The sequence below is a fragment of the Henckelia pumila genome, chromosome 1 (genome assembly GCF_033568475.1).
Source record: "Henckelia pumila isolate YLH828 chromosome 1, ASM3356847v2, whole genome shotgun sequence".
NCBI classification, from domain to species: Eukaryota; Viridiplantae; Streptophyta; class Magnoliopsida; order Lamiales; family Gesneriaceae; genus Henckelia; species Henckelia pumila.
In genome coordinates, this window is record NC_133120.1 from 97744991 (window position 1) to 97756857 (window position 11867).

The 11867-nt window shown below is 34.6% G+C and overlaps 2 protein-coding genes across 2 annotated transcripts; both read left to right on the forward strand.

Moving 5' to 3' along the window:
- Positions 1-1120: 1120 nt before the first annotated feature.
- On the forward strand, positions 1121-3189 carry LOC140883647 (5'-adenylylsulfate reductase 3, chloroplastic-like). The gene is made up of 4 exons (XM_073290204.1): positions 1121-1269; positions 1386-1541; positions 1647-1773; positions 1972-3189. Exons 1-4 carry the CDS (start codon positions 1200-1202, stop codon positions 2993-2995), a joined length of 1377 nt encoding a protein of 458 aa, XP_073146305.1. The 5' UTR covers positions 1121-1199; the 3' UTR covers positions 2996-3189.
- A 4876-nt stretch (positions 3190-8065) lies between these two features.
- Positions 8066-11466, forward strand: LOC140879464 (L-ascorbate oxidase homolog). Its single transcript, XM_073283557.1, has 8 exons — positions 8066-8358; positions 8725-8834; positions 9351-9621; positions 9726-9828; positions 9908-10253; positions 10360-10725; positions 10834-10912; positions 11019-11466. Exons 1-8 carry the CDS (start codon positions 8212-8214, stop codon positions 11229-11231), a joined length of 1635 nt encoding a protein of 544 aa, XP_073139658.1. The 5' UTR covers positions 8066-8211; the 3' UTR covers positions 11232-11466.
- Positions 11467-11867: the final 401 nt, after the last annotated feature.

Here is an 11867-nt window from a genome sequence, read left to right on the forward strand (position 1 = left end):
TATAAATACAGGCATTTGAGAAAGCTGAAGACATCGATCATTCCCTTCAGTTTTCTTACGAATAAAATTGTTGTAATATTTCTCTTTCTATTGTAATAAGTTTTCGTTTATGTATTTCAAGAACGAGGCTACTATGAGTAGCTAAACAAGTTGTCTTCTCCTCTTCAAATGAGTTGATTTATGTAATAATATTATGTCTGAATAATTTTTCTAAAGTCTCTTGTTCTTTCATGTTCATATTTTATAATTAAATTTATATACCATACGCCTTAAGGTAGAAAACGAATTAAGGATGTGTTGGGTGTCGTTGAAGGAGCTTGTGCAGAAACCATCTGTTGCGACTGCGTGGTTGAAGTGTGAGGAGCACTTCGTAAAACTCGGCAGGTATGACCCGACGACATTATGGTCAAAGAGGTATTTAAATTTGATTTACTTTACGGAAGCATGTTGGACCCTAATCTAAACTATATAGGCTGGAAACCTTGCGCAACCAATAGTTCTTCACGACATGAACTGGTTCGATAGGTAAAACAATGTCAAAGTACAAAAGATTAGTTAAATACTTGTTTAATCAAAATTGGGGTCCACTAGGGAGTGCAAACTAAAAAATTTGAATGTAGGGAGTTAGGAGAAATTTATGTTTAGGTTTAGGAATTTTAAAATAATTACCCCTTAATTTATAGGGTGCAAATTTATGTAGTAGAAAACATATTCCACGGTGGAAGAAATGATTTTATTCCCAAATAATTGTGGTCAGTTTCAACTCATATTAAAAAAAAAATTGTGGTCCTCTTCTTTCTTTTTTTTTTGGAAAGAAAATGGGACGAAACTTATGTTATATAGAAATATAATAAAATCCAAGAAAAATTTAGCATGAAATAGCGACAATTGAAAAATTAGATGTCGCACGCCCTTCCCACCACGACTCTCTACTTGCTCTACCGTGCGCCACATGACGGAAGCCATGACACGAACCACAGATAGCGCTCCTCCAATCATCACTCGCCACGTCAGATATCGTCGCGATCCCAAAACACGTCCAGGTTCAATGAACCTTGATAGGCTGCTCTCCACCCTCCCTTTAAAACCGCTTCCTGGAACCAGGTATTTTCACAGAGAGTTCTTGCACGGAACTTGTAGCTTGATTATCAAACAGTTTCTTCGCATATTGCATTAGGTTTTTTTTTTGTGGGTTATTAATGGCTTTTGCTGTTACTTCGTCGTCTGCTATTCGTAGCTCTTTATCTTCTCCTCTCGAGCAGCCTAAAGGTACTATTTTTTTTACGTTTTTATTGCTTATGTTTCTGGGTTTTTGTTGTTGTTGTTGTTGTTGCATGTAAATGTGTTGTGCTAATCTCGGGGTGGTCTTTGATTTTTTTTTTCAGCTGCCCAGGTGGGTGCATTTCAGCCCTCTGATAGACATCATCTCCCGCCGGCTGCCGTTAATTTTTCACGACGGCGTTGCGCCGTGAAGCCTTTAAATGCTGAGCCAAAGAGGAACGATTCAATTGTCCCCTCCGCAACAACCTTCCTTGCTCCTGGTATGTGGAAATTTGGGTCAATCTTGATACATGCGTGATATTTGGTTTTTTGGTCTGTTCAGATCGCGAGCGTTATTGTGATATAATTTTCTTCCGTTTTCGCAGAGTTGGTTGAGAAAATAGAGGTGGAAGATTATGAAATCTTGTCTAAGGAGCTTGAAAATGCTTCCCCGCTAGAGATTATGGATAAGGCCCTTGAGAAATTTGGAAACGATATTGCTATTGCCTTCAGGTAAATTCTGCAGTAATTTACCGTTCCTTGTTTTTTTTTATACCAGATTGTATCTTTTGAATGAAATTAACAGATGTAGGTGACAATCAATGGTTAATTTTGTAGTTTGAAGCATACCAGCAATCTGCTTTTGAAAAGAAGAAATTTTGAAATTTATTTTAAAACTTTATTTACTTACTAAATTTTTATTATTTGCAGTGGAGCAGAGGATGTTGCTTTGATCGAATACGCCAGCTTAACCGGACGACCGTTCAGGGTTTTCAGCTTGGACACTGGTAGATTGAATCCTGAGACATACAAATTCTTTGATGAAGTTGAGAAACGATACAACGTTCGCATTGAATACATGTTCCCCGATGCTTCCGAAGTCGAGGATTTGGTAAGAAACAAAGGGCTCTTCTCTTTTTACGAAGACGGTCACCAGGAATGTTGCCGTGTGAGAAAAGTGAAGCCTTTGAGGAAAGCCCTTAAAGGGCTGCGAGCCTGGATAACCGGGCAAAGAAAGGATCAATCCCCTGGTACCCGATCTGAAGTCCCAGTTGTTCAGGTTGACCCTGTTTTCGAAGGTTTGGATGGCGGGATTGGCAGTTTGGTGAAGTGGAATCCCGTTGCAAATGTAAAAGGAAATGATGTTTGGAGTTTTCTTCGAGCCATGAATGTCCCAGTGAACTCTTTGCACGCCAAAGGGTATACATCGATTGGATGCGAACCTTGCACAAGAGCTGTGCTACCAGGTCAACACGAGAGAGAAGGACGATGGTGGTGGGAGGATGCGAAGGCCAAGGAGTGTGGGCTGCACAAAGGAAATATTAAGGAGACAAACTCGCACGAGGCAGTTCAAGCCAATGGGACAGTCCAAGAAACAGACCTTTTCAACACCAACTGTGTTGTGAATTTGAACAGGCCCGGAATTGAGAACTTGTTGAAACTGAAAAGCAAGAATGAGCCTTGGCTAGTTGTTCTTTACGCTCCTTGGTGCCAATTTTGCCAGGGGATGGAGCAATCCTACGTTGAATTGGCAGAGAAACTGACAGGATCCGGTGTTAAGATCGCAAAGTTCAGGGCAGATGGAGAGGAGAAGCCATTTGCACAGCAAGAATTGCAGTTGGGGAGCTTCCCTACCATACTTTTCTTCCCCAAGAATTCTTCACGACCCATAAAGTATCCATCGGAAAATAGAGATGTTGCATCTCTGACAGCTTTCGTCAATGCCCTCCGATGATTCGAAGTGCTGAAGGGGAGACTTGGAGCTCGGTTTTATCAGTGTTTGGACCAAGTCTCGCTGCCTTCTTTCCTTGCTTGTATAATATTTGTATTTTCTTCTTGTGCCTTCTCTCTTCCCCTTTCTCTTGTTTGGTACGAGTGTAATACCCTTGTATGATAGAATTGATCTGAGGCCAATCAACGTTAGCCAAATTATGTGACAATCCTTGTGTTGCTGCTATTTAAAGAATCCTTGTCCCTAGGAATCATCTCTGGTAACATCTCAGAAAGCTCCATTCTTCATATGGGACCAGCGAACTAAACTGTAGTTCATCAATCAGAGCAATGATTGGTGATGTACATACAATGATAAATGGGGATAAAATCGGTTGTCATTTCAAAAGTTCATGTGTGAGCAAGCAAATTGTCTAGTAAATTTTCTCAAGAGTCGAGCCAGGTAACTCAAAAAGGAAATGCCATAATTTTCAAGGATTTAAATTAAATCGAATTGGATTCCAAGTCCAAGTACTTTCACCTTGATTTTGAATACTTTGTGATGGATCGAATCTTTGAGCCCCATCCAGCCCCATGGATCGGCCTAGATCGAATCTTACACGCTGGCTGTGATGGAAAATTTCAAGGGCTTGCCGCTTGCCTGCCCTTAAAGACAAAAGGTTTGGTAGTATTAACTATTAACTTCATTTTTAGGACTTTTATACAAATAAAATTGTCATAATTGCCCAATTTCTTAAAAATAAAAATTGCACAATATTAACAGTATTCGACACTTCCAACACCTGCGTTAGTTTCAAATTTTTTTTTTCTAACATGCTCAATTACTTTTCTATGACTGAAATGTTGAGTTATTGATTACATGTAATTATGTATGTCAGATCAATTTCTTGATACAATACTCAAGATGTATATCTTCTATATCTAATTATGGTAAGCAGGAAGGATAAACAATTTGTCTCGCTTAGCAAGCTAATCAAACTCAATCCGTGGATTCTCCCGCCCGTTGAACAGGTGATTGGGTTGGTGTTTTTTCTGCCTACCAATTCGCCCTACCTCACATAATGGTGGATAACAGGTGATTGGGTTGGTATTTTCTCAGCCTACCAATTCGCCCTACCTCACATAATGGTGGATTGCGGCAAATTATGAGTCAGTTCATCTCGCACCTGTATATTTCAGTTCATGGGGGGTGTCTCTTGCTTGTCCATAAGCTCAATAGCAGTTCTAAAGGTTGTCGCATTTCTGGCGTTTGAGCTAAAAATAATTTTAGGCCCAGGTCCAATAGCAACCCAGTAAATAAGCCCATCTAATTACTTGAAAGTGGAAGTAGTTGAGAACTTGAGATAAGGATTAAGAGTCAGAAATCAGACAACAGGAGAACAAATAATCAGCAGAAGTGCAGAACACAACTCGACACTCTTAAAAACTCACACACTATGCAAAATTCCAATATCTTTAATCTCAATCCAAGTCTTTTTAGTCTGATTCCTATCATTTTGCTTTATTTCATACCAGATTTCAACAAGTTTTATTATATTTTGCTATTGTTTTAAAAGCTAAATCCAAACGTGGCTTTATGATTGCATGCTAGACACATACATGGATCCTCTAATTCTTTAATCATAAGAGCATTTACATCAAATTCCCTAAAACAAGATTTTACCTCAAATTTTACATTTTACGTCGAAAAAACCTATGCATTAGCTACCTTACTCATTCCCTAAATTTAGATATCATGAACAGTGCTTCTTTAAATTTAGGAAGTCAAATTCATTCCATAAACATTAAAATATTATTTTTCTCTCCTCCATCTCATTGATCACTTCTTCTTTTTTTTCCCTCTTCCTCTTCCCTTTCAATTAAACTCCACCCACAACTCAACTCAATTAATAAAACTAGACTCAAATATAAAAATTCAACTCAAACTCGAAAAACACATGCATATAATAAATTTCAATTAACTCCACCCAGAACTCAATTAATAAAACTCTCAAATATAAAAATATAATGCTATGTGTACATTGAGTCTTACATAGAGGGTTACACGTCTTATTAAATTATGAAAGTATATCAAAAAAATCTTTATTTTCAACCTACAATTGTTTGTCTTGTTCAAAAAAATTTTTTAACGAAAATATTATTATTTTTTATTTTATTATTTATCGTGCAATTTTAAGGGTATCAAAATTGAACCCGACCCGAGTTGATCAAATAATTATCGGATTAAAGTTGAGGTTTTGGGGTTCAGGTTCAACCCGAAATATTTGATTTTTTAAAAAAGTTTTAACAAAATAATTAAACATAATAATTAATATATTTGATTTAAATACATAATAACAAAATCTTACTTATATAGTTCTATATAATTTAAATTTGAAAGTTTAAGTGCACAAAATTTAAAATATATTTACTACACAAAATAAAAATATTTTGAAAAATCAATGTTTTAAAAAAAAAAATATTACATGTTGAAAATCTATGATACAATAAACAATAATTTGTTCTAAAATATACAATATATAAAAATATAGTAAATATTTTTTAATTCTATAAACAAGTACAAAAGTATTAAAAAATTTCTCAAACAAATCCAATAAATCAATAGCGACCGACTCGAACTCGACTAACCCGATCAACCTAAATTTACATGATTTGATTTTTTATTTTGTATTTTTTAACAAAATAATTAATTACTACACATAATAATATTAAATATATTTTAATTTAAATATATAATAATAAAAATTCGTTTATATATAATTTAAATCTGAAATTTTAATTTTTAAAAATTTTAAAATATATTTAGTATAAAAATAAACAATTATTATTATTTTTAATTCAGTAAATAATTATATTTTAAAATTTTATAAAATAATTATTTTTGTTGAACTCAGTAAAACTAATTTTATAAGTAAGTGATAAAAATAATTATACTTTCTTTTAAATTTTTTTGAGCAAGACAAAGAATTGTAGGTTGAAAAAAAATTAAAATTTTTTTGAAATATATACTTTCCTAATTTAATAGAATGTGTAAGCTTTTATGTAAAACTCTATGTACACATGGTATTATCCAATATAAAAACTCAACTCAAACTCGAAAAACACATGCTACTAAGTGTAGTAGGATTCACATATAATAAATTTCAATTATGTTTGATTCAATTGATATGATTATTGAATGATTATTAAATGAATGATAAAAGACATGATAAATAATGATTGGTAATTTGTGTTGAAAATAATATTGTGTTTGGTTTGATTTTTAGGAATAAGATTAAATAATTGTTTAGATTTTTTTTGCCAAAAATACCATTTATATTTTATTGGATGAGTGATTTTTAGGTTGGTGGGAAAGAGTAATTATGAAATTTATGTGTAAGATAAAAACAAGGATGAGTAATACTAGGGTGAAGGGAGAGTTTAGTTAACCTACTATAAAACAACTTTATCCTTTCTAGGTTAGATTAGCTTGTTTAATAAAAATCCTACCAAACAATAGATTAAATAAAAAATCACACACAAATCTACCTAATCCTTTGTACAAAACACTGCGTACACCCAGAATCAACTCAATTAATAAAACTCGATCCAAATATGGAGGAGAGAGAAAAACAATTAAAAATAAAGATATGTTAAATTATAGGAAACTGATATATTACGTAGTAAAAAGTGGATATCCAAATTTAATAAAATAGTTTTTTTATCCTAAATTTTAAATTTTGGATATGATGTGGATGGCCTAACTTTCTTTGAAGCGAACCCATCTATATAATTAGCCACATTCCTAGGTAAATTAATTTGAAGATATGCAAATTATAAATATTGCCACATAGCTCTTCGAATATTTTAAAAATTCCTTCACATGTACCAAAGGGAGCCTTAGATGATTAATATTTTATTAGCTACTATTCCAGACCGGATATCCACAATAAGCAGTACTCTACTATTGAACCGGTTTAGTAAAACCGAGCCAAACACTTTTCAAAAATTTGAAGATTGCCATTGAATTTCATAATTAATTTACTTTGTACCATTGCAGCGCAATTTGTTATATGTATTCATAGCATGTATAAATGGTGGAAGGTAGGAATTCAATGTAAATGAATAAATTATATATAATATCTTATATTTATCTTCTCTGCCAGTATAGACTGAACCCTCATTGGTATGGATGTAATTTGTGATTTTTTTTACATAATCATTAATTACTATCACATGATTAATTTAATAAAAAAATCAAACCAATTGAATTTCCACCGACGATACTCATTAATTTTGGACATATTCTTCAGATCTGTGAGTTTTAAAATAATAAAATAATAATCACAGGCTATCAGATACCGCGCGGGCTTGACATTATGCATGTGCACACCATCAATAAAAAATTCCATCTTGTTAAATTGGATTTTTTTTTAAAAAAGGGTAAAAATATGCGCAATAATATTCATTTATTATTATAAACAGAACCACCGATTATAATTTATGAGAAAAATTTACGTGTCAAAAAAAAAAAATCGGAGAAAAACAATCGATTTGTTTAAAATGTTCAGGGTCTAGCACATTATAAATATCATGAAAAATTCAATAATTATACTACATATATATACCTATAACATAAACTCAACATGTCTATGAACAGCGTCGGTAATTTCAATTTCAAGTAATCAGAGTAAATTTAAGTATTTAATTACATTCAATCGCTTCACCTTGAAAATGATTAAAAAGCTTATGCTCGAATTAAATTACGACATTTTTTAAATTATCTTTATATAATTTATTAACGGCTTTGTTTGAGATCCATACGTAAAAATATCTTCAATTTTTTTCTATAAAAATGATTGCACAAAAACTCAGATGATCCCTTATATAAAAAAAAATATTATTTTTATAAAAAAATATATGAAATTGTCTCTCAGTAAATATATTCACTTTGAAGAAGTGTTGGAAGTTGGAGAATGAAAACTGAATAAGATCATAATGTAATTAATTTATTAAGAGAGTTCACACTTCACAGTAAAAGTACGCGGTGCCATAAATCACTCCATTAATTGGCAACTCACTCGCAAAATCCATTCATATTCTGTCTCCCATTTCGTTTTAATTAATATTTGCCACGACCAAGATCTCCCCTTCCCCTTTCGATATATATAGAGAGAGGCCTGAAAAGAGAAGTAATTTCCTAAAAGGCTAGCAAGCAAGAAACAAGAAGTAGAGGGCTTAATGAGAGGGTGTTCCATAGTGTCCTGTTTCATCAACATTTTTGCATTGCTGCTCCTATTCTATGTCGCAAATGGCGACAACCCTTATAGATTTTACACTTGGAAGGTCACATATGGCGATATCTATCCCCTTGGTGTTAAGCAACAGGTACCTTTTTCCTTTTTTTTTTTGGGTGTGTGTGTGTGGTGTAGTTTCTTGGATTTTCTTGGATCAAAAGTCGTTGACGGGAAGGAATAGTGATGCTTGTCGAGTTGTTTCTGTGCTCTTTGCCCGTGTCTGCGTGGGTGTGTTCTGTCAAAATAGGAGCGGAATTTTCTCGAGGGAAGCTGTTTAATGCAGTTTAAAGCTGAAATTATCATTATTCAGCGCTATAAAATTTGAATTTTTTGTTTCTTTTTCATTTGAGGAAGATAGTACCCACTTATACTGCTGGATCTGTCTTCTGGTGTAGTTTCTTGGATTTCTTGAACGAATGATATTTTGAATGTGAAGTAAATGGTGATTTTGGTGCAGGGAATTCTGATTAATGGGCAGTTTCCAGGGCCTCAAATCGACTGTGTGACTAATGATAACTTGATTATCAGTGTTTTCAACTACTTGGACGAACCCTTTCTCATTTCTTGGTGAGCAGCGTATTTATACCATGCTAGTATTTTAAAAGATTGTAGCAGATCTTTACATTTTCTTTGGTATTTATTCCATATGAAATGAACCACGTAAGTTGTGATAAAGTTAGAGTAGTCTGGCTTAGTTCTCGTCATGTTGTTGCAAGGAATCCGTCTTTTATCTAACATTAGATTAGAATACTAAAATAGAAACTTTTTAATGGAAAGTGTGGCTCTCCTCCAGTCCATTGTGTTGGTATTGCGTTAGAATATGTTGAAGTTGTTTTTTCACATTTAATATATGATGGGGTTGTACAACAATTTCACTAGTGACATCTAATTTTCGCATTTTTCAATGAGGATATGTTCAAAACAATACATTGAAACAGAGGTTAATGTCCCATGTTTATGTATGGCCAGATTTGAGTAAAAAAGCAGAATCTGATACTTTTCTTTTTAAAGCTGAACCTGATTTTTTTTTTATGTGCTTGAACATGTTATTGCTATTGAAGTTTTGACACTTCAATTTCTCAGGAATGGGATCCAGCAAAGGAAGAACTCGTGGCAGGATGGAGTATCTGGCACGACGTGCCCAATTCCACCTGGAAAAAACTTTACTTACATTCTTCAAGTAAAGGATCAAATTGGTAGCTACTACTACTTTCCATCACTGGGACTCCACAAGGCCGCCGGTGGGTTTGGGAGCATAAAAGTGTATAGCCGTCCACAAATTCCGGTACCGTTCCCCCCTCCTGCTGGAGATCACTCCATTCTTGTTGGGGATTGGTTCAAGAGTAGCCACAAAGTAAGTTCATTTCCCCGCCAACGAACATAATTTATGTTTTTCAATGGAGCATTAGTTATCTTTTCCAATGTACTTAATCTCTGTTTTGTTTTCTGTTCTTGAAGCAACTGAGGTATATTCTGGACAGTGGTCATAATCTTCCATTTCCAGATGGACTTCTCATCAATGGTCGTGGATGGAACGGATTTACATTCAATGTTGACTCAGGTAGCTGAATTATTATTTTAAAAAATTGCAGTCGTTTTCCATCCTTGTGAATGGACCGATGCTGAATTTTGTGCTTCAGGCAAAACATACAGGTTTAGGATATCGAATGTTGGGCTCAGTACTTCGATTAATTTCAGAATCCAGGGCCACATGATGACACTCGTGGAGGTAGAAGGATCACACACGATCCAGAACACGTACTCATCTATCGATATCCATTTAGGGCAGTCGTACTCGGTTTTGGTTAAAACCGATCAGCCACCAAAGGACTATTATATCGTAATATCTTCGCGTTTTACTTCTACTGTGCTTACCAGCACTGCCATTCTCCATTATAGCAACTCATTCACTAAAGTTTCGGGATCTCTCCCTGGTGGACCTACCGTTCAGATCGATTGGTCTCTGAATCAGGCTAGATCAATACGGTATATATCCTGTTCTGGACTAAATTCTAGTTTGGCTTTTCATATATATGAACTCATCAACTAGCACTCAATTTGAAATTTCTTACTCCGGTGATTCTTTAATCAGCCGCAATCTGACAGCAAGTGCGCCTAGACCGAATCCTCAAGGCTCATATCACTATGGATTGATCAAGCTATCTAGGACCATTATCCTTGCCAACTCCGCTCCATATATAGACGGCAAACAGCGATATGCAGTGAATAGTGTATCCTATGTTTCCCCTGACACACCTTTGAAACTGGCTGACTACTTTAAGATTGGAGGTGTTTTCACCGTTGGCAGTATGCCTGACAAACCCACCTACGGAAATGCCTATCTAGCAACCTCCGTTATGAATTCTGATTACCGAGCTTTTGTAGAGATCGTGTTCCAAAATTGGGAGGATACTGTCCAATCTTGGCACATGAATGGAAACGCTTTCTTTGTTGTTGGGTGAGTTTGGATAACCATATGTACATATCACTTAAATCCCATGCAAGAAGTATGCTATCTTGATTTCGTCGTAGTATTTATAACTAATTAACGATGCAAATCAAACAGAATGGATGGTGGACAGTGGACTCCAGCAAGTAGAGCAGGCTACAATTTGAGAGATGCAGTGTTTCGAAGCACTACTCAGGTTTAAGTTACAGAAAATTCATTAAGATCACGGCTTTTTTTCTAAACAGCATCCAAGCTTCTCTACCAATATGAGTATATAAATTAAACTGTGTAAAACAATGCAGGTGTACCCGAAATCTTGGACGGCGGTGTATCTAGCTTTGGACAACGTAGGGATGTGGAACATAAGGTCTGAGAATTGGGCCAGGCAGTATTTAGGACAGCAATTTTATTTAAGAGTCTACACCAGTTCGACATCACTGAGAGACGAGTATCCGGTTCCAAGAAACGCTCTTCTATGTGGCCGAGCAAGTGGGCGTCGCACTCGACCCTTTTGAGCGGGGAAAACATGATCAAACCTCGTCACGAGAGGGTGACTGGAGTGTTGATACATAGCTTAAACTAGGACGGCAAAGATGAAGCTATGTTTTTCGAGCGAGCTTATAAGTTCTGATATTGTATTTTTCTCATTCTTGGTTTTCATTAAAAAAAAAAAGGAATTGCTATTTTCTACACTTAGGTTTAATTCTTGGATTCGATATCTTTTGCTTAATTTGCTTCAACTTGGCTCAATCGGTTCGATTCATATATCAATTTGTCCTATATAATTTGAAGTCATGTTTTAATACGTCAGCAGCGCCCACATCCCGACATTCAATTTGGTTTCGGCAATTAATCATCGGCCCATTGAAATATGCTCCCTGAATTTCAGCAGTCGGTTAAAGGCCAGCTGCAATTTAAAATGGATTTATCTTATAAATAATTTCTATTTTCTAATATTTAATGCTAGATTTAAAACGAAATTTGAACAATAATTTTTACATCATATAAAATTCAATACAAAATTTAATTTATCAAATCTCACGATATAATATCAGAATTTCACGAGATAATAATAAAATATCACGACATAATTGTGATAAATATCATTGTACGATATATTGGTTATATAAATTCATTTCCAAAATAAAAAT

What these genes read in the sequence shown, in the direction of transcription:
- LOC140883647 (XM_073290204.1), top strand. Translation starts at nt 1,200, where the DNA reads ATGGCTTTTGCTGTTACTTCGTCGTCTGCTATTCGTAGCTCTTTATCT. An exon ending in TCCTCTCGAGCAGCCTAAAG is followed by an intron (nt 1,270 to 1,385) that starts GTACTATTTTTT and finishes TTTTTTTTTCAG; the next exon opens with CTGCCCAGGTGGGTGCATTT. An exon ending in AACAACCTTCCTTGCTCCTG is followed by an intron (nt 1,542 to 1,646) that starts GTATGTGGAAAT and finishes CCGTTTTCGCAG; the next exon opens with AGTTGGTTGAGAAAATAGAG.
- LOC140879464 (XM_073283557.1), top strand. Translation starts at nt 8,212, where the DNA reads ATGAGAGGGTGTTCCATAGTGTCCTGTTTCATCAACATTTTTGCATTG. An exon ending in CCCTTGGTGTTAAGCAACAG is followed by an intron (nt 8,359 to 8,724) that starts GTACCTTTTTCC and finishes ATTTTGGTGCAG; the next exon opens with GGAATTCTGATTAATGGGCA. An exon ending in AATCAGGCTAGATCAATACG is followed by an intron (nt 10,254 to 10,359) that starts GTATATATCCTG and finishes TTCTTTAATCAG; the next exon opens with CCGCAATCTGACAGCAAGTG.